Source organism: Gymnoscopelus braueri (genome assembly GCF_963280865.1).
Source record: "Gymnoscopelus braueri genome assembly, chromosome: 8".
Classification (NCBI taxonomy): domain Eukaryota; kingdom Metazoa; phylum Chordata; class Actinopteri; order Myctophiformes; family Myctophidae; genus Gymnoscopelus; species Gymnoscopelus braueri.
The window spans coordinates 9,382,092-9,405,294 of record NC_137609.1 but is presented as its reverse complement, the minus strand read 5'-3'; the positions used below and the strand labels follow the sequence as shown (position 1 = coordinate 9,405,294).

At 40.2% G+C, this 23,203-nt stretch overlaps 2 protein-coding genes across 2 annotated transcripts in view; one reads left to right on the top strand and one right to left on the bottom strand.

Annotated features, from left to right (window-relative positions):
- ufm1 (ubiquitin-fold modifier 1) overlaps positions 1 to 19,836 on the top strand; it is a 28,493-nt gene extending 8,657 nt beyond the window's left edge. Inside the window, exons 4-6 of the mRNA XM_080435217.1 lie at positions 1,431 to 1,470; positions 14,736 to 14,768; positions 19,339 to 19,836. Of these exons, the coding sequence (XP_080291343.1) occupies positions 1,431 to 1,470; positions 14,736 to 14,768; positions 19,339 to 19,406 (141 nt within the window). The 3' untranslated portion in view covers positions 19,407 to 19,836. The remainder of the gene's footprint in view (positions 1 to 1,430; positions 1,471 to 14,735; positions 14,769 to 19,338) is intronic.
- Positions 3,287 to 12,138, bottom strand: LOC308090042 (uncharacterized protein). Its single transcript, XM_080435075.1, has 5 exons — positions 12,047 to 12,138; positions 11,090 to 11,513; positions 8,041 to 10,668; positions 6,555 to 6,780; positions 3,287 to 4,398 (listed from the first exon to the last, which is right to left on the bottom strand). Exons 2-5 carry the CDS (start codon positions 11,445 to 11,447, stop codon positions 4,131 to 4,133), a joined length of 3,480 nt encoding a protein of 1,159 aa, XP_080291201.1. The 5' UTR covers positions 11,448 to 11,513; positions 12,047 to 12,138; the 3' UTR covers positions 3,287 to 4,130.
- Positions 19,837 to 23,203: the final 3,367 nt, after the last annotated feature.

The following is a 23,203-nucleotide window of genomic DNA, read 5'->3' as shown; positions in this document are numbered from 1 at the left end:
TATCCGAATAAGGCAACCCATTTTGGGCATGGCACCGTCTCAAAAGTCCCGTTGCGTCACATTAGACTGGTGAACTGCTGATTGGCTGAAGGGGGAAAATTATCATTGGCTGAAGGGGTTGTCAGTCAACGGTATTACTCCCGCCCAACGTTAGCCCGCAGCCAATATTGCAGAATGGGCGATCAGGCCAGACTCACTCCTGGAATCAAATAGAAATGAGATTTCCGGAGGGAGGGTTTACCAGGCTACCGTCTATCGTCTCTTGTCGGAAACCGCGCCGTGTTTCCAGCTTGTGGATCTGCTACTTTTGATGCTTGTGTGTGACGCTATAGTATGATCAAGTACGGCTGATAATTTATGAAAAAACACCACAAGTTTAAACATGGAGATAAAAGGTTTCTGCCCGGGCGGCGACATTATAAGAAACTTTGTCCAACTTTTGTATATACTGTGTAGAACTAGGTTTGTGAGTGAGTGCCAGTTTGTGTCTATTTAGCGACACACTGCTAGCGATATAAAGAGGAAGATCATGCAAACGAGGACTGTTTATGGCTATTAGTGTACATTATATTATGCGGTTTCGATTTGCTTCTACAGTAGTTAAACCCTGTGTTTTTTTTAGCAATTATAAACTTGAGCTACTGCTACAGCAGTGAAGCTCGAGAGCTTACTGTTTCCCCTTTAACCACTTAAACCCCAGTACTATGTTTTTGCAAATCTTTGAAGCGAACATTAATAACTCCACTCTTTGCTGCTGGGGGTCCCTGGAACAACATATTTTGAGATGGGGGTCTGCGGCCAAACACACATCATTTTGGGGGTCCTTGACATGGAAAAGTTGTAGCACCTCTGATACAGCAACATACTGTTAGGATTTAGAAAACATTTTTAGATATGTATTTGGCCTCTGACCCCATCTCAAAATGTGTTGTTCCAGGGACCCCCATCTCAAAATGTGTTGTTCCAGGGACCCCCATCTCAAAATGTGTTGTTCCAGGGACCCCCATCTCAAAATGTGTTGTTCCAGGGACCCCACCAAAGATTTGAGTTACACATGTTCGCTTTAAAAATATATATATATTCAAAGATTTGCACAAATATTCAAGATTTAAAAAATAATTAGCAAATCTACAAGATCATAGCGTGGCACTCTGTGCAGCGCTATGAGCTTTTTGATCTGCTATTTTTTAATAGCCAAAGAAATCTAAAATGACACAGATGGGTTCCTGGATAGAATGGGTTAATTATCAGCTCTGACTCGGTAACAACAACCTATGCTGCTGCTCAGTGTGTGGTTGATGGTGTTCTTTTTATGTGGCCAATATTCCCAACATTTCAAGCAATTACTCTTATGAAGAACCGTATTTATGACGATTGTTTGTGACTACTTATTTTCTTCTTACTTTTTACCTTCTTTTTACCTTTCGCAGTTCAGAGTGTCAGCAGCGACCAGTGCCATTATAACAAACGGTGAGTTGACCAAAAGAAAACACACACGACATTTATGCTGTGATCAATGTTAAAGCTTGTGTTGATTTGTTGATATATTATAAAAAAAGAAACAAGATCTATGGGGGGGAAAAAAGAAGACAAAAACATTCAGAGTTTAATCGAAAAAATAATCAATAGAATAATCGCTAAGAAAATAATGGATAGTTGTAGTGGCTACTCCTGTAGCTGACCACATCAACCAAATCAATCATTTACATATAGAGCAGTGGTTCTCAATCAATGGTCCGGGGTCCACCAGTGGTCTTTGAGGGGGTTCCAGGTCGGTCCCCAGCTAAATGATGGAGGGTTGGCAACCAAATGGACCCTTATATTAGATCTTTAAAGGTTTAATGACATTCACTTTTACACCACATTCAAAGTCTTTGTCATGGTCCTTCAAAAGTGTACAAAAAGTTTTAAGTGAAAATTCCATTCCAGTGATCCATGGCAGGTGTTTTTCTCTCACATTTCTAAAGCCTTTTCAACTGCAATGAAAAAAGAAATATTTGCCTGCGGGTGTCGCTGGTGAGGGATTTTGCCTGTCAATCATCGCCTCTGCTCCGCCCCCCCCAAAGGAAAGGATAGGGGAGGGGAGGGGCGAGGAGGAGAGTGGGCGGGATTAATCGACTGTGACCTCACTGTCGAAGGGCCAAGCTCAGATTACTTTTCAGCCTAATTATTCAGAAAACCCCAGACCACGGAAAATCCACTGAATGTTCTAAGTTCAGGTTTTTTGGGTGTAATTGAGGTCATAAAACCCCAAATAAAACATTGAAAATAAAAAAAGTGAAAATGAATGTCATGATACCTTTAACTCTTGAGAGCTTAACATGAAACCTAATGGACCCTTATATTAGATCTTTAACTCTTGAGAGCATAAAATGAAATCAAATGGACCCTTATGGGTCCATTTGGTTTCATTTTACGCTAAGTAAAATTATTTTACGCTAAGTAAAATTATTTTACGCTGAGTAAAATTATTGCATCTGCATGACTTAATGAAATAATTGCTATTTTGATCAACGTTTGCCTGTTATCTCTCCTATTGGTTCCACATCAATACAGCATTGTGGACACAATCTTATCCAACGACAACAAAATATTCTAAGTGTTGGGTCTGAGAGGCTAAATCTCATCAAATGGTGGTTTGTGGCTCAAAAGCCGAATAAATAATGGATCCTTGATATGAAAAGGGTTGAAAACCACTGACATGCACCCCGGGTGTTGCAGTGGTAAAGTCCCTGCCCACCACCACGGAGGTTGTGGGTTCGAATCCACCGTGGGTGCATCCGGCTTTGTCGAGCGTTTTTACGCGAACACAATTGGTCTGTGTTCTGGGGAGGGAAGCCGGGTGGGGAGGGTGATATTAGTCATTGCATGTATGTACTCCTACGGGCTGGGGCGACACCTGTCAGCGGGGAGTGTTGAGCGGGAGGAGTAGGACGAAGGCTCTACGTCCTCCCGGTGGGGGCTCCTCACTGGCAGGTGAGTCAGTAGGATACAACAGCAGTGACCACATAGAAATGTCTGTGGGGAGGCATTAATTGGCATAACGACTAAATTGGGTAGAAAAAGGGGTTAGAAATAATTGGCTACTCTAAATTTTGAAAATGACATAACATAAAACCACTGACACAGAGGAATATAAACTATTGTACACCGGACAATAGAAGTGCACATCAAGTGGATTGATTGATTGATTGAATACTTTATTAACAGTTTGCAGAAAGTACAAATGCACAGTTATACAATAATGCTAAAAGGATAACACAAAAAGCCCTGAGGGCTCGTTTCCATTGTGGTCCTATGTATTCAATTAATCAAGACATATAAAAGTGTATACAGAGGGAAAGAGAGAGAGAGAGTTTTTTACAGTTTGATATTGATTTGTTTGTAATGCATCATTTTTAGTCTATTTCAGAATATATATAACTTTTTTCAATTCTAGTTTGAGTTATTTTGTTTTAATTAACAGATAAGAGATAACATTTAATAACCTTGATAGACAGTACAGCTATACAGATATACAATACAGTAAATATCTGTAAAGATATACAGTATAGAGAAGACAGTGCATCTATTCTGATATTCAATACAGTATATCTATGTACAAATATACAGACCAGAGGTCGCGCTAGGATTTCATGCTGGTCACCGTGTCCGGAATGATAATTTATTGGACATCTGATAAAAAATAACGGAAATTATCCGTTTTTAATGCATGAATGACAAGCAGGTGCGTAAAAGGAACCAATAATAATAGTTAAATCATTATATTTGGGGCTGAAAATGATTTAAATGTAAAGGAGTAGGATATAGAAAATAATAACAAGGGGATTCATTATCTAGGCTACAATCGCGCAGGTTGTGTCCGTGGCGCGTGCGTAATGATTAGGTTTTTTCAAGGTGTCGCATCATTATTTTCATGGTAAAACATGTTCTTCAGAATAATGAGCAATAGTCTAAATGTCGGGTCTGCTCAAATCATAAGGTTGATTAATTCATCTGGCCAGCAATGAAAGCAAAATATAGGATACTCACCATATGGTCGTAAAGTGACATTATAATTGAGAGAGAGAGTGCGAGAGAGAGAGAGAGAGAGAGAGAGAGAGAGAGAATACAGATTATATTAGAATCTTCTAACATATGGTTTCTCTGGGGGCTTTGTTGACCTTGGCATAGAGGTCATTTATAGAGCTAGGTTTGACGGTAGCATAGATCACATTATCTTCATCATCTTCCTCATCCTCATCCTGTGTCCTCCTGGCTCCTCCTCCCGCCACAGCCTTCGTCTGATTGGTGTGCACGATAGACGAGTAGATCACACCATCATCATCATCATCATCATCATCATCATTCTCAAGATGGATTTGATCGGCAGTTAGGCCAGGGTGTGTTTCTGTAGGGCTGTGACAATCATGACATTTTACACGACGATTAACAAATTCAATTAAATCAATTTTTGTTTGGCTTTTAGGCATTGTAAAGAAAAATTCCACTTAACCCATTAATACTTTACCTGCCAATCACGAGTATAACCGTTGATGAAAAATACACCCGTTTACTGCCAAGATAATCCATCCACGAGTATAACCGTTTTTTTTAGTTGTGAGCTCGTATGGTAGACCTGCTATTGTCACTATTCTTCGTATGAGTATTCTGAGTATTCTGAGTATTATATAAGGCTTAAGAGGTTAATAATACTGGCTGTGAAGAGGCAACACAGATGAGAGGCCGACCTACAGTATACTGTTTTTTTTTAAAAGGATTTAAACTACACTGTATGTACCGTCTATCGTCTCTTGTCGGAAACCGCGCCGTGTTTCCAGCTTGTGGATCTGCTACTTTTGATGCTTGTGTGTGACGCTATAGTATGATCAAGTACGGCTGATAATTTACGAAAAAACACCAAAAGTTTAAACATGGAGATTTTTTTAAAAAAAATAATCGAAATCTTTTTTTTTTCAAGATTTTTCAAAAATAGCAGATCTACAAGCTCATAGCGCGGCACTCGGTGCCGCGCTATGAGCTTGTAGATCTGCTATTTTTGAATAGCCAAAGAAATCTAAAGTGACACAGATGCGTTCCAGGTCTTAAAGGACGACTTCACCACTTTTTAACATATCTTCATATAATAGGTCCTCACTAATGCTCATGATAAAATGATACAATTTTTTCTACTTGGTCTGTCTCATAGGAGGGCTGTGGACAGTCCAGAAACATCATCGTTAGGCAGGATTTTTTTTCTCCAAAAAGATTAATTAAAAAGGCGAGAACAATGGGATCTATTATTGCATTGCAACTTTCCAGGAATACAAAGCCTGCAGTTTCTATTAGCTTGGATTCCCCATCGATGATGTCACTGGTAGACGGGTTTCTGAACTGTCTACAGCCCTCCTCTGAGACACAGACTGATTAGAAAAAAATTGTACCATTTTATCATGAGCATTAGTGAGGACCTATTATATGAAGATATGTTGAAAAGTGGTGAAGTCGTCCTTTAATGGGTTAAATATACAAAGAAATTACTTGACATATAACTTAATACTTTAAAAATGTTTTAAAAAAAGTAATAATAATAGTAGTAGTGGAAATAGCTGATCTACAAGCTCAAGCTTGTGAGCTTTTCTATTTCCACTATTGTGTGAAAGTACTCATTATGCAGAATGCCCATTTAAAGTTTTCAAAATGTATGCAAATCTTTTGAAAACAACCGATCTACAAGCTCACAATGCGACGCATTGTGAGCTTTCGGCTTTTTTCAAATGGCCGAAATTGAAGGGCAGAAGTGGTTAACACATTGACAGCCAGAGGTTAATCTCATAATGTACTCACCAGTGCCAACGTTTTATTGTTGTTTTTTGTTTGTTTCACGTCGCCATAGACCTCGTTAAAATCCTTAAGATTGATCTGTGCACTGTTTGTAAACATCGCGGACATCTCCCTGCGTCTACCAGTCCAAACCACGTGTCAAACGGGGCATCCATGTTTGTGTTAGAACGGTTTATGTTAAACAGTGATCAGCGAGGAGAAAAACTACAATCGAAGAAAATGGCGTCTCAGTGTGCGCTTTAGAATGGGAGCCGGCGTGATCGTCAAAACCGGATCCCAAATAATTCCGTTTCCGGTGGTGTTACAATGAAATGTGCCGTACTAGAAAATTGAAAAAAGTTTTTTTTTTCGAAAAAAAGGAAAAAGCACCACAGCCCGTAGGCTACGGGATCGGCGCTTTACCGTTGGATTTAACGGCCCGTAGAACTACGGGCCCGGTGGTCAATGTGTTAATGTATGTTTTTTTTAATTATAATCAAAATCTACAAAGCAACTAAAGTAAAGACAAGGTCACACCGCACTTTTATTTTACCTCTGGGGCGGAATCTGCCAACGCTGCCAAAGCATTGGCATATTCCGCCCCAGAGGTAAATTAAAAGTGCGGTGTGACCGTGCCCTAACTAAAGTTTTCAAATAATTGTAGTGGAGTATGTACAAAAAAAGTTCCTCAAAATTTTACTTAAGTACTCTACTTGAGTAAATGTACTTAGTTACTTAACACCACTGCCTACCGTGGTGCTGCTGTTGTTGTGTAGCTCCTCCGACTGGTCAAGACCAAGGGGATGTGATGGGTTGCCGTGGTGCCCTTCCTCTTGACGAGGAAGACGAGCAGCAGCGCCGCTGTGAGGACCGCAGCGCCCGTCACCCCGGCCACCGCTAGGCCCATGACATGCCGTTTCCTCTCCTGCTCTGATGTCACCCTGATGATCACCACCACTTCCGTTTTGTCTTGTGACGCTGGGGAGAGGAAACCAGTAGTGTAAAGTAACTAAGTACATTTACTCAAGTACTGTACTTTTACTGTACAATTTTGAGGTACTTTTTACTTTACTTGAGTGTGTCCAATTTTCAGTACTTTTACTTCTACTCCACTACATTTCAGAGGCAAATATTGTACTTTTGCTCCACTACAATTATTTGCCAACTTAAGTTACTAGTTACTCTGTAGATTTTGATTATTATTAGGCTAAGGCTACTAAACATACATTAACCACTTCAACCTTATATTTCGGCCATTTGAAAAAGCCGATCTACAAGCTCACAACGCGTTGCTATGCAACACATTGTGAGCTTGTAGATCTGCTATTTTCAAAAAAAAAATTAAACTTGTGAAATGGGACATTCTGCACAATTACTACTTTCTACATTTGGTACTTTAAGTACATTTTGATACCAATAAATACTTTTGAACTTTTACTCAAGTCAATTTTGAATTCCGGACTTGAAAAATGCTTGTACTTTTCCACCACTGGAGGAAACTAGGGTCAGGTGCTGATTTTTGTATACGTTAAATTACACTGACTTTTCTTTGTAGCAGAAGCATCATACTAATTAATTTGTACAATTTATATAGCACTTTTCTAAATACTTAAAGTTGCTTTTCAAAACAAAACAAATAAAATCAACTTTGTTAAGAACATAACTAGTTAATTAAAATAAACACAACAATGTTAAAATTCCAGTTTCATCAGTTGTAGGCCTGGGTGATATGACTCAATGTCTGTATCAAGATTATTTCAAAAGGTTGCCTCGATTACAATTAATGAACGACTGCTTAAAATGTAAATAGCAGATCTACAAGCTTGTAGATTGGCTATCACTATTTATCACTATTTTTGTATGCCACAACTATTGTACAACAAACAAAAAAACAGGCTTCAGTGGTTAATGAGACTAATCAATTCAGTCGATTATAACAAATCTATAAACAAAAATCATGCTGATGCGTTGGTATGAGAAGAGAAATAAAGAAATTGAAAAAACTAAACAAATGCTTCTCAATTATTCATTGAGGAGCAAGATAAGTCCAATAAGTCTGTTATTGGTTCTAATTGTCAGTTTCGATATATTTTTGGTTAATTGCCCAGCCCAGTTGTAATGTGGATCAGTTGTGTGTGATGGACCCCAGGAAGAATAGCCATGCTTAGGCCAGTGCTATTGGGGATCCATAATAAAATAAACATGCAACATGTGGTCAGTTTAACTCCACTCCCCTACCGTGTGTTGTTTGGATGTTGGAGTCAATGGGAGAATCAGCAGGTGGTTGTGTAGAGGAGTCAGTTGTAGAATCAGCAGTTGGTTGTATGGAGGAGTTAGTTGTAGAATCAGCAGTTGGTTTTATGGAGGAGTTAGTTGTAGAATCAGCAGTTTGTTGTATGGAGGAGTCAGTTGTAGAATCAGCAGTTGGTTGTTTAGAGGAGTCAGTTGTAGAATCAGCAGTTGTTTGGATGGAGGAGTCAGTTGTAGAATCAGCAGTTGGTTGTATGGAGGAGTCAGTTGTAGAATCAGCAGTTGGTTGTATAGAGGAGTCAGTTGTAGAATCAGCAGTTGGTTGGATGGAGGAGTCAGTTGTAGAATCAGCAGTTGGTTGGATGGAGGAGTCAGTTGTAGAATCAGCAGTTGGTTGGATGGAGGAGTCAGTTGTAGAATCAGCAGTTGGTTGGATGGAGGAGTCAGTTGTAGAATCAGCAGTTGGTTGTATAGAGGAGTCAGTTGTAGAATCAGCAGTTGGTTGGATGGAGGAGTCAGTTGTAGAATCAGCAGTTGGTTGTATGGAGGAGTCAGTTGTAGAATCAGCAGTTGGTTGGATGGAGGAGTCGGTTGTAGAATCAGCAGTTGGTTGGATGGAGGAGTCAGTTGTAGAATCAGCAGTTGGTTGTATGGAGGAGTCAGTTGTAGAATCAGCAGTTGGTTGTATAGAGGAGTCAGTTGTAGAATCAGCAGTTGGTTGGATGGAGGAGTCAGTTGTAGAATCAGCAGTTGGTTGGATGGAGGAGTCAGTTGTAGAATCAGCAGTTGGTTGGATGGAGGAGTCAGTTGTAGAATCAGCAGTTGGTTGGATGGAGGAGTCAGTTGTAGAATCAGCAGTTGGTTGTATAGAGGAGTCAGTTGTAGAATCAGCAGTTGGTTGGATGGAGGAGTCAGTTGTAGAATCAGCAGTTGGTTGTATAGAGGAGTCAGTTGTAGAATCAGCAGTTGGTTGGATGGAGGAGTCAGTTGTAGAATCAGCAGTTGGTTGTATGGAGGAGTCAGTTGTAGAATCAGCAGTTGGTTGGATGGAGGAGTTGGTTGTAGAATCAGCAGTTGGTTGGATGGAGGAGTCAGTTGTAGAATCAGCAGTTGGTTGTATGGAGGAGTCAGTTGTAGAATCAGCAGTTGGTTGTATAGAGGAGTCAGTTGTAGAATCAGCAGTTGGTTGGATGGAGGAGTCAGTTGTAGAATCAGCAGTTGGTTGGATGGAGGAGTCAGTTGTAGAATCAGCAGTTGGTTGGATGGAGGAGTCAGTTGTAGAATCAGCAGTTGGTTGGATGGAGGAGTCAGTTGTAGAATCAGCAGTTGGTTGTATAGAGGAGTCAGTTGTAGAATCAGCAGTTGGTTGTATGGAGGAGTCAGTTGTAGAATCAGCAGTTGGTTGTATGGAGGAGTCGGTTGTAGAATCAGCAGTTGGTTGTATGGAGGAGTCAGTTGTAGAATCAGCAGTTGGTTGTATAGAGGAGTCGGTTGTAGAATCAACAGTTGGTTGTATAGAGGAGTCAGTTGTAGAATCAACAGTTGGTTGTATAGAAGAGTCAGTTGTAGAATCAACAGTTGGTTGTATGGAGGAGTCGGTTGTATAATCAACAGATGGTTGGATGGAGGAGTCAGTTGTAGAATCAGCAGTTGGTTGTATGGAGGAGTCAGTTGTAGAATCAGCAGTTGGTTGGATGGAGGAGTCAGTTGTAGAATCAACAGATGGTTGGATGGAGGAGTCAGTTGTAGAATCAACAGATGGTTGGATGGAGGAGTCAGTTGTTGAATCAACAGATGGTTGGATGGAGGAGTCAGTTGTTGAATCAACAGATGGTTGGATGGAGGAGTCAGTTGTTGAATCAACAGATGGTTGGATGGAGGAGTCAGTTGTTGAATCAACAGATGGTTGGATGGAGGAGTCAGTTGTTGAATCAACAGATGGTTGGATGGAGGAGTCAGTTGTTGAATCAACAGATGGTTGGATGGAGGAGTCAGTTGTTGAATCAACAGATGGTTGGATGGAGGAGTCAGTTGTTGAATCAACAGATGGTTGGATGGAGGAGTCAGTTATAGAATCAACAGTTGGTTGGATGGAGTCAGTAGTAGAGTCAACAGATGGTTGGATGGAGTCAGTAGTAGAATCAGCAGTTGGTTGGATGGAGTCAGTAGTAGAGTCAACAGGTGGTTGGATGTAGTCAGTAGTAGAATCAACAGTTGTTGTTCCAGTGGAATCGTCATTAGATGTAAAATGATCGGGTGTTGTTCCAGTGGAATCATCATTAGATGTAGGATTGCTTGTCTGCTTCATTACCATCATGTTCCCAGGGACGTCGATGAATGTCTTCACCTCTCCGATGACAGTCACCTGACATCTGAGCCTGTTGGTTAGGCGGTGTTTGTTGACGGTCAGAGTGGTAGAACATCCAGACCTGGACTTTATCAGCGTACCGTCCTCGTTGACCCAGCTCAGGGTGTGACTCACACAGTACACCTGTGTGTCCTTCACAAACAGAGAGCAATTGAACGTCTGTTGTTCTGCCCTGCTGTTTCCTCCTCCGGTGATGTCGGCCACTTCCAGCACAAACAGATAAATCTGTTGATCGCCTCCGTGTGGGTCTGTCACGGTTACAAATTTAAGTTGACGATTAATTTTCACTCAAATAATTGCGATTAACTATTTAATTGTTACTGTGTTTTTGGCATTGAACATTTGAACATTATGAAGCCTTTTAGGCTTTGTAATCAAAAATTGCACAGGACAGATATGACAAATAACTGAAATATACAAAGAAATTATTGACATATTTAACAATTTTATGCATGTAAAAAAAGCTGAAATAGCTGATCTATAAGCTTACAACGTGTCACAAAGTGACGCGTTGTAAGCTTGTAGATCTGCTATTTCTGCTTTTTTTTATATTTTAAAATGTGTGAACATTTTTCAACATGGAAACGATTATTAATTAATGCAAAAATAATTGCGATCATCTCAAATAATTGTGATTAGACGATCATGTAATAATTGTGACAGGCCTACCTCCATTTTTAAACTGTCGACAGGTATACAGACCGACGTCTTCGCCTCCGACGTCTTTAACGGTCAGAGAGCAGTTGGACTCCAAACTCAGTCTGCGAGCTTTGGATGGGCTCAGCTCGCCCGTTTTAATAGAGCCGTACTCGGCCATGGAAACGGCAGAGAGCGAGTCGTTGCCCTTATAGATCCACGTGGTGGAATCACAGCCAGGATAATGATCATCCTGCAGCAGCAGCGTGTTGTTAAAGGGCAGATTGACCGTATCTCCAGAGTTTCTGTAGAGGTTCAGCAGGTGGCTGGTGTCCGCTCCGAGTAGCATCAATGCAAACAGTTGAGTCCATCTGATCCCATACATTCTCATCCTGACGTACTCTTTGTCTCCGCCTGTCTATTGTCTCTTTGAGCCGTCTCTCAGTACTCGGTGTCTCTCTTAACCCATTAAAACCGGGAAGGCATCTGTGTAACCACAGTAACCATTATTTTATACTTTGGCTATTCAAAAATAGCAGATATACAAGCTCATAGCGCGGCACCTATGAGCTTGTAGACCTGCAATTTTTAGAAAAATCTTGAAAATCTGTGCAAATCTTTGAATATATATATATATATATATATTAAAGCTAATTTTCTTTGCTTCTGGGGGGTCCCTGGAACAACATATTTTGAGATGGGGGTCCGCGGCCAAATACATTTTACCATTTGGGGGTCCTTGACATGAAACATAATTTTTTTTCAAAAAACTGTTAGGATTTAGAAGACATTTGTAGAATCCCCCAGAAGTAAAGATTTGAGTTACAAATGTTTGCTTTAAAATATATATATATATATATATATATATTCAAGATTTCAAGCTAATAGTGCGGCACTCTGTGCCGCGCTATGAGCTTGTACATCTGCTATTTTGAAGATAATTGTTAAAGTGGTTAACATCTAAAATGACAGATGCTTTCCCGGCCTTACTGGGTTAACTGCCTCTTTGTCCTCGCTATCTCTTTGAGCGGTCTCTCTCTATACAATGTCGGTCTATCTCAGTGTGTGCGACCGTGAGACTGTGAGACTGACTGTCGTGTCGTGGAAGTACAGTGGTTGGAGTTAGTGGTTTCCTGTAAGGGCTTTCAGTGAGGTGTTTCCTGTCAGAATGCTCTTGTTTGCAGGACAGTTCACACGTAGAATAGGCTTCAATGTCTCTGTATTGTATCGGCTCTACACCTCAACAGTACATATTGTGTTTGTGTATATCAGTGGTGGAAAAAGTAAAACAAAAAAGTACTTACTGTAAGTAAAAGTATCAATACTGTAATGTAGAAATACTCTGTTGGCAGATTTGGCAACATTTCCCTTTTTAAAGAGCAACTTAACATTAAACCTTTTGTTGGAGTATTAATCTATCTACACTGTAGATAGACGGATAGATGTAACTACTGTATATACTGTAGATTATATATCGTTACATTTTGCGACGTGGTTGAAACAATCTACATTTTTATATTGACTTTAAAGCCCTGGTGCACGCAGCACGCTCTCCTCCTGTGAGGGTGCACTGGACGTGTGTGTGTGTGATGAAAACACATCAGCCCTTTGGTCTTGCCTGGGTGGTGGACATTTTTGCCTCTGCGCCCCGCCGAGGCAAGATGGGTCTGCCGGAAACCCTGTTGTTCCAATCTTAAGGTGGCCTTCACAAAGGCACGGGTCTCCCTGTTGCCAGGTCAAATCACAGTCATTTTGTACTGTTCTCCACACACACAGTTCTAAATCATACCCTTTTGGCTGCCAATGGATGCTTTCATATAATGGCCCCCTGGTGGGCACTGAAATGCCATCTGGGTGAATGTGTATCTCTGTATGCACTACAATTTAGGCATTTAACTGACGCTTTTGATTGATTGATTTGATACTTTATTAGTCAGAAATGTATGACGGAGGTACAGTCAGACATTAGGCTAAAAGGATAACAGAAAAAAGTATTGTGGTCCTAGAATATGCTAGAACAAATTAACACATGTCATGAATAAATAAAAACACTATATGTACAAAAGAGAAAAAGAAACGACGGTAGCAGTGAATGAATTTAAATCTACCTCCCCCTGTGGTCTCCTGATAGATGCTTTTTCAGGACAGTTTTGAAAGAAACCAGTGTTTCGCATCCTATAATGGATGGTGTCTGTCAGGGCATTCCACATTGTGGTGGCAGAGAAGTACTGTAGAATGAGCATTTTCCCATGTTTGTTCTAAATTTGGGGGCTACTAGGTCGTGGTCGCTCCCTCTGGTGTTGTGCTCCTATCCAGAGCGACTTAACAATAAGCAAGGTAAACACATCCATCAAATGCAGAGAGTCAGCGTAGTGCCTCTGTACACTAGGATAACAGGTAAACCAAGAATCTAGCATCTGTCTAACTTACATGCTAACCTTGAATGTGGTCAAGAAAGAAAACAAGCCTAGTATGTAACAAAAACATGAGCACAAATGACCAGGGTAAGTCTGCATGGTCGTCAGAACTAGGTCAAGTGCTACGGTGTAGAAGCTGAAGTGTGTGTGTGTGTGTGTGTGTGTGTGTGTGTGTGTGTGTGTGTGTGTGTGTGTGTGTGTGTGTGTGTGTGTGTGTGTGTGTGTGTGTGTGTGTGTGTGTGTGTGTGTGTGTGTGTGTGTGTGTGTGTGTGTGTGTGTGTGTGTGTGAGAGATGGCTGAGAGGTACAGAGCAACACCTCTGTGTTTCTGCACACACACATTCTTCTCCGTCACTTGAAAGGGGAACACGACTCGTGTGGCTTTTTTGTTTTGTTTTCAACACAGATCTGCTGCAGCCTGAAAAAGACGAAGCGGGGGCGTTGTTGTGAACATGTAGTACAGTTGTGGAGGCTGAGTGATTTTAGATATGCAATATATAACCAAGTGTGCCAGCCTTATTAAATTATCATTATTTCATTTAATTATCATTGTTTAATAACACTGCACGAAGCGACACGTTGTGAGCTTGGAAATCTGCTGTTTTCACTAGTTTGTGTGTTTGTGGGTGTGTGTGAGAGAGCGAAATTTCCATGGCTTAGAGATGTAACTTTCCTCCTACCCCGGCTTTGAACCCGGTATCCTGTGCAAGTGCTGATATTTTTTACCATTGAGCTAATAGAGCCTGCCTGCTTGCTCAGGAGATAAATTGAATCCTGACCATCAGGTCAAAACTTGTGTCAGATCCTGTGTCTAGGTGAGACATGACCTTTGACACGATCTAAATGTCACAATAAGAAGAGCAGGGGGACAAAATACAACCACCCCAATTGTATAAGTTATATTGTATTAACATACTCTACCATACAGATTGGACAGAACTACATTTTATTAATTACAAAAAAGTTATATAGTGCCGCTTTAAAATGCATTTTCATATGTGTATAACTTTGCCATAAAAATACGGAAAACAACATTTGAAACCTGAATGTGAAATATGCCAATATTTCTTTTCTGCTCTGCTGAACAGCAGCCGGCTCATCATAATCCCAGACAGAACTCAGACACTGTCAGCTTTGTTACTGTCAGTGTTGTCAACACATTGAAGATGATTATTTCTGTTTTCCATCCCATTGTAAGGCAATCTCCCTCCCTCTCGCTCACACACTCTTGTCTCTCTCCTCTCTTTCATGGTCGCCATGCAGACGGAATAGGAATCAACCCCGCGCAGACGGCAGGTGAGTTTGGACATCGTTCTGTCGTTCACTTCCCCAACCGCTGATATCGTCGCTGTCGGACAGAAACCTGTTATCTCCATATTTAAACTTTTTTGTGTTTTTCTTAAATTAACGCCCTACTTGATCACACTACAGCGTCACACAAAAGCATCAAAATGTCGCTTCGCGCCGCGTTTTGAGCTTGTAGATCTGCTACTTTTGATGCTTTTGAATTTGAATCCTGAAAAGTAACAGTTTTGGACCGACAGAGACGATATTCTACACCCCCTGATGTCCCCCCAGAGAAAATAGTGTACAGAAAGTGTTAAGATTATGTTTTTATGTGGACACTCCTCCAGTTCATTAAGTATACATGGTTCTCACCTTAGCACCTCCCACCTGAACCAGTCCCTCCGCCTCCTCCTACAAGACCACCCACCTGTCCTAGTCCCTCCTCCTCCTCATGCCCACACCTGTTGTGTTATGATAATGAGGAGGAGGGTATATTTCTACTGTGTCATTAAAGCGCTGTTTTTCTATTGGCACGTTTGACCCTCAAGGTTTCAGCCTCCAGGTAGAAACTCATAATAGTCAGAGAAGACATAAAACACCATAAAAACACCACCAGGGGTTTTAATGAAGTTCTATCAACCTCATAGACACATGAAAAACTGAAAAAGTGCAAAACCATGGCACCACCTCTTTAACGTAGCCTCAGTAAAACTATGCCTAAACCTAACCTTATTCCTAAACTTCACCTCAGTAAAACATTTATTTATCTTATTTATGTACTCTGCCATGACCAGGACCTGGGTAACACATTTAGTTCTGTAATGGAATGACAATAAAGCTCCTTGACGTTGGCCTTGACCCTTTACATCAGTGCTTCTCAAACTTTTTCATGCCAGGGACCCCCAAATTCGTATATATTTGGCCGCGAACCCCCATCTGAAAATATGTTGTGTCAGGAACCCCCAGAAGCTAAGATTTGTGTTAAAATGTTTGCTTTAAAATAAATATATTCAAAGATTTGCACGAATCTTCATGATTTAAAAAAAATAGCAGATCTACAAGCTCATAGCGCTCGGTGCCACGCTATGAGCTTGTATATCTGCTATTTTTGAATAGCCAAAGTATAAAAGGTTCAAATTAAGGTAATGCTATATTCTCACAATTTGCTGGGGACCCCCTGGAACCCCCTCAAGGACCCCTGGGGGTCCCCGGACCCCACTTTGAGAACCAATGCTTTACATGAACCACGTGACCGACGCTGTTTCTGCCCCCTCAGTGGCGGAACTCTAATATAAGGCTCTGGGGCCAGTTGCACCACCTCACACTAAGTTCAAACTTAGCCTAGTTATAGCTTAAAATTCTTTTAAAAAAGCCTTTTAACGCATTTAGCCGGGAAAGTATCTGTCATTTTATATTTCTTTGGCTATTAAAAAATAGCAGATATACAAGCTCATAGCACGGCACCGAGTGCCGCGCTATGAGCTTGTAGATCTGCATTTTTTTTTAAATGTGAACATTTTTGCAAATCTTTAAATATATATATATTTTTTTTTAAATATATATATTTAAAGATTTTCACGATTTTTCTAAAAATAGCAGATCTACAAGCTCATAGCGCGGCACTAGATCTGCTATTTTTGAATAGCCAAAGAAATCTAAAATGACAGATACTTTCCCGGATTGAATGTGTTTAAGCTATAACTAGGCTAAGTTTGAACTTAGTGAGGTGGTGCAACTGGTCCACGATGGTGGGCACTCACTCACTCACTCACTCTGGCTCACTGAGCGTGGAATATTCATGACATGCACTCCCTTGAATAAACCACGTTCAGACACCTATTTCTTTTTTAAATTGCCTATTTCTCTCGGCTGTCGCCCTGCTGAAAGTATTATCCGTCACGCTGATGGAAGACAAACTGTGGACGGACATGGGTGGAAATGAATCTCAGCGTTTTACCATGCCTCTTTTCTCCAGTGGAACACTATGTGTGTCTGTTTCCATAACATCTAGTTTAGCCACATTAACCCTGATGTCATTTTAGGCCAAAAACTTTCAAAATCTACACACTCACAACGTGCCGCTTTGTGAGTTTGGAGATCTACAAGCTCACAATGCGTCATGATGTGACGCATTGTGAGCTTGTAGATCTGCTATTTTCAAAAGATTTGTATACATTTCATACATTTGAAAACTTGTGAAATGGGACCTTCTGCATAATGAGTACTTTCTACTTGTGGTACTTTATGTACATTTTGATACCAGTTTGTACTTTTACTGAAGTAAATTTTGAATTCTGGACTTTTACTTGTAACAGAGAACTGCAGAATATATACTTTTACTTAAGTAAAACATTTGAGTACTTTTTCCACCACTGAGTGTGTGTCTAGATAACAGCTGTGTGAGAATGTGGTGCATCGAGTGACTTTTTTTCGAGTGATGTAGCTTTGGGTCCGTTTTGCAAACGAGGCAGTGTACCAGCATTTACTCCAGGTTTCAGGCATTTAATCCTCCCAAACCCAACATCATTTGTTTGTTCTTTTCGCTGAGATCTGCATTCCCTCCGCCGTTGTGCTTGCTTCATCATAAACTAAACTACCCACATAATCACTAAAGTGCTAGACGACTGCAAAATCATCTAAAAATCACATTAGGAATGTCTACTTCATTCAGACTTATCGTTATGCTTATCCCATTAAGACCGGGAACGCATCTGTGTCATTTTTTGATTTATTTGGCTGTTAAAAAATAGCAGATATACAAGCTCATAGCGGCGCTATGAGCTTGTATATCTTCTATTTTTAAAAAAAAAGTATGACAATTTGTGCAAATCTTTGAACATATATTTCTTAAAGCGAACATTTATAACTCAAATCTTTGCTTCTGGGGATTCTACAAATGTCTTCAAAAACAGTTTTTTAATATTATGTTGCTATAATATCAGTGGTTCTCAAACTTTTTTCATGTCAAGGACCCCCAACATTATATGTATTTTGTCACGGACCCCCAACTCAAAATATTTTGTTCCGGGACCCCTAGAAGCAAAGATTTGAGAAATGTTATATATATATTCAAAGATTTGCACACATTTTCAAAAAAAAAATCTCAAAAATAGCAGATATACAAGCTCATAGCGTGGCACTCGGTGCCGCACTATGAGCTTGTAGATCTGCTATTTTTGAATAGTCAAATAAATCAAAAAATGACACAGATGCGTTCTCTGTCTTAATGGGTTAAATGTAGTGGGTGAGATGATATAAAAGTGTCTCGTTAACGTCAACACAGGATGATTTCTGTCCTGGGGAAGAGTTTTATAGCTGCTCTACTTTATAAAGTATCTGATCAATAAAGCAACATTTGTACCTACATAGTTAGAACAGGGGTTTCCAAACCTTTCCTTTCAGAGGACCGCCAAATTGTGAAATGGCGTATTTCCAATATGGCTGCTGTGCATGGCGCCTGATGACAGTGTTGATTTTGACAGCAAATGGTTTAGTCGGAGTCTTTCGAATAAAATTCAGTTCAGTTTTAGTCATATTTTAGTCACCTGAAATGTTACATTTTTAGTCTAGTTTTAGTCGACACATTTTTTTTTTTTGGTGGGCCCTGATGGCATCAAAATGATTTTTGCTTAGCTGCATGCCGAAAATAGCCATCTACAAGCGACCTTGTAGATCAACTATGTTCGGTCTGTGACAACCGCACGCACCCATGATGACTTGTCTTAGTTCTACTGGATCTCTTCTCCACTAGTTCCCTCCCTAACATTTTAGTCTAAAACTATGACTAAATATATTTACAATTTCGTCAACAAATAAAAACTAGTCATCATAGCTTTGTTTTTATTTAGTTTTTATCAGTGAAAAAAGGTAGTCGACAGACATTTTTCTTAATAGTTTTAGCCGACAAAATCAACACTGCCTCGTCTCCCTGTGTCAACATCTGAAGGGGAGTGTTCCGCATTTAAGCATCGGCACACGAGAGACCATGCTAGATGGTGTTTATACCACGGCTACGGGTGGTGGCACTAAGCCGAGTGCCTGGGATGCCTGCTATAGATCTATAGATTATCCCCCAAGCATTCTCTGTTGCCTGAGGCTGATCCAATCGGAGGATCAGTGCATGAGCCAGATCATTTATCACGTAATCACGGCCTTACAGTATGTGGTCCAAGTTCCATGGGAACATTGCATTAGATCAATGCAACAACCACCTTCCATTTTCTGACACGCTGAATGGCATTCAGAGTCCTAGATTCCCTAGTATTGTGTCTTGATGAATTGAATACACAGGACCACAATGGAAACAAGCCCCCAGGGCTTTTTTGTGGCATCCTTTTAGCGTTATTGTATAACCGTACCTCTGTACTTTTAGCAAACTGTTAAAAGTTTTCAATCAATCAATCAATCAAAGACCACCGATTACCAATGTGTTGAGTTGACCAATACAGTATATTGTCAGAAAGTACAACATCTTGAAGTCAATTTGGAAAAAAAAACTCAAGTTTCTAATCAATAACATTTAAACATAACATCTAAACATTGGTGTTAAAATGTGTTTGTTTCTCTTTGCTGCATCCAGGGAACGTGTTTCTGAAGCACGGCTCAGAGCTCCGCATCATCCCTAGAGACAGAGTGGGAGGACGATGAAGACCATTCTCCTCTTCCTCTGCAGAACCACAGTGACTCAGCCAGGCCCACCTCAGTCTGTTTTACTTTATATTTATTTTACTGGCCCCCGAATAGACAGTGACTGAATACTGATGTGTGTATATACGTTAAGTATATAATGTATGTATATACGCAGTATACACTGTACAATGCTGACTATTAATTTAACTCTGGAGTGAAGAAATGGAACCATTTTGGTTTGTACACTCGGTTAAAATTAAAACTCAGGATTTTACTTTGCATATAGTATAGGTTATACTTACCACATGCACCTGAGAAAGGGTGCACACACACACACGCGCACACACACACACACACACACACACACACACACACACACACACACACACACACACACACACACACACACACACACACACACACACACACACACACACACACACACACACACACCCTGCTTCAAGTCAAGTTCAGTACATCTTTTTCTGTAAGCTTTATTTCTGTAAGCTTTATTGCATCCTGGCATCATTAGACATCTATGGCATCTCAAACACTCAGACACACACACACACACACACACACACACACACACACACACACACACACACACACACACACACACACACACACACTGGCTGCTCCGTGAGAATGACTTTTGCCAAGACTAATAAAAATGATAAAATTATTTAAAAAAAAGAAAAAAAGAGGGGAACAGCTATTATAACTAGCTATAACTTTTGTACATTTTCAGTTGTGACAAGAAATAATAATTAAATTTTATGTCTAACAAACAATCTTTCGATGTTGTTTACACGCATCTTGCCTTGTTGTTGTTGGTATTGTGGCGACAGGGATCATGTCGGAGTGTGTCTGTGGTTCTCACACGTCTTCATGTCAAGGACCCCCAAATTGATATGTATGTGGCTGAGGATCCCCCATCTGAAAATGTTTTGTGGCAGGGGCCACAGAAGATTCATGTAAAAGAAACAAAAATCTAAATTATTCAAAATCTTCCAAACATTTTCGATATTTTCAAAAAATTTACAAAACAATAGCAGATGCAAGCTTGTAGATCTGCTATTTTTGAATAGCCAACGTATACAATGTGGATAAAGTGATTAAAATGATTGTGATGCTTTTGCTGGGGACCCCCTGGAACCCCCACACCCAAGGACCCCTGGGGGTCCCCGGACCCCACTTTGAGAACTGTTGTTGTAGGAGGAACGCAGACAAGCGTCTGTCCTCCTTTAAGATGTTGTCTTAAGCCAAGATTTATACTTAGTTTAACGGCTGTGGTGTCATGCACCGATCTACAAGCTCACAACAGGTCGTGCTGCGGCTATTCGGCTATTGCATGGATTAAGCAAGGGTCAATGTACGGGTAGCTGGTCATTCTTGAAAAATAAATCCTGACGGTGATTATGCACCGACGCGGAGGTGCATAATCACCCTGAAGGGGTTATTTTTCAATAATGACCAGCTACCCGTACATTATCCTGCTTATTACACGGTTACTTAATACATAAATAAATACATTGACCCAAAATTAACAACAAAACAAAGTATTTCCTTGCTTACGGTTATGAAAGTATTCCATATGTGTTGCGCTGGCCGGACACGGTCGCCTCGGAAAACAAGGAAGTGTAGTGGACAAATAGAATACATTTTTGGTCACTGCCTCGTCTATTTCTCGCTTTAAATGTTTTCAAAAACATTCTTGAGAGCAATGTTTAGCTGTAAATGACATGGTGTGTTTGTTTACATGGCTGTCATGTTGGATACAGCATAAAACCAAGCAGCGCAGGTTGATATGAGCAGGTGCTCTGAGTCTTTGATTAGACAGCGGTCTGTTATTGAGCTCAGCGGCCATAATACAGAAATAACACACCGCTGAATTCAGTGATTGACCAATCAGAATCAAGCATTCAACCAAGCCGTGTAATAAAGCAAAATAAAATCTCACGACTGAAGCAATGTGTGTGATTATTTTTATTATTTTTTAATAAACGAAAATAGACGATCTACAAGCTCTTGAGAGCTTGTAGATCGGCTATTTTCGCTGCACAACATGCTTCTATGGAATCCAAACGACTGAAATTAGTCGTGGCGACTGATAACGTTAATTGATGCTATTGTCAGTGCAACGACACCAACCGCGCGCAACACAAGTACACCATGGGCCTTTAACCCTTTCCATCCGGGAACGCATCTCTGTCATTTTAGATTTCTTTGGCTATTCAAAAATAGCAGATCTACAAGCTCATAGCGCAGCACTGAGTGTCGCGCTATGAGCTTGTAGATCTGCTATTTAAAAAAACCTTGACATTTTGTGCAAATATTTGAATATATATTTTTTTAAAGCGAACATTTGTAACTGTCAAATGTCTCGACAAATGTCTTAATTAATTGCTATTGCTATAATATCAGTGGTGCTCAAACTTTTTCTTGTCAAGGACCCCCAAAATAATATGTATTTGGCCGCCGATCCCCATCAAAATATGTTGTTCCAGGGACCCCCAAGAAGCAAAGATTTGAGTTACAAATGTTGTTTAAAAAAAATGATGTATTCAAAGATTTGCATGAATGTTCAAGATTTTTTGAAAAATAGCAGATCTACAAGCTCGTAGATACAAGCTTGTAGATCTGCTATTTTTGAATAGCCAAAAGCATAAGAAATAATGGTTATAGCTAAAATCTAAAATGACACGGATGCGTTCCCGGGGTTAATTCTTCTCACCATCTGCTGTCAAAGACAATTTTTCCTGTGGCCAGACATTGATTAAACAGGACCTTCTGCTGCTGCATATTGTGCTGAATGTGGACCATTGAACTGCTACAGCTGGTAGCACAGTCATTTCTCCCCAAGTTACATTATTTAATAAAGAAAATGTAATTTGATTACTACTGATTCCAAATGAACCACGTTCATGGATCTCTGCTGCCCTCTACTGGGTTGTACATGAACATGTTATTTTTTATTTGTGTATGCCTTGCGTTTCTATCTCAGACGTTACATCAGCATTACCGCCTTTTCCATCAACCTGATAGATTTACTATATAAATGCTAATAACAGGTTGTCTAGACTGGGTTGTCTTGAAATTGTTTTTGCTTTTTTTTGGGGCCCACATTTGTCACAGCATTAATATTTCACCATTCAATTACTTGGCTGATGGGTTCGTGGGGTTCTGACTGACTAGAGGTGAAACCAGGGTTGCATTGCTCATGGGACAGCATTGCACGCCGTGCAGGAACCTATTTGAACAGGAGCACGCGCAGGCACACGTATAGATTTAAAAACAACTTTAAATTCACACCTCAACAAAGTTTACAAAGGCTGCCGACCGCCGGTTGTCACACCAGCATGAATTAGGATTAACATAGAAATGAATGAGCCTAGAGATGCATATCAATTGTCCATTGTGTGACCTGTTGTGTAGGTGTCAAGCGACATGCGTGTCACGTCATTAAAATAGAGTGCAACCACATACCAAATCAGCATGGCAACACTAGGTGAAACACATAGCTAAACTTTATAATACAGTGATTGACGCCTCATTCATACAGGTTCATGACTTTACTGCTCAAAATAATTAAGGGAACACTTAATTCTTTTGAGCAGTTTTTGTTAGCAGTATGTACACAGTTCATGAAAACTCAAAATAATTAAGGGATCAAAGTGTTCCCTACATTTCTTTGAGCAGTATATTTGCGGTGAGAAATCAACCTCATTTTGGAAAAAAAACAACTAACGCTGCATAATAATCGCATTCTGTGTGAATTCATGAGTTGAGTTGATTGAACAAAATGCACAAAT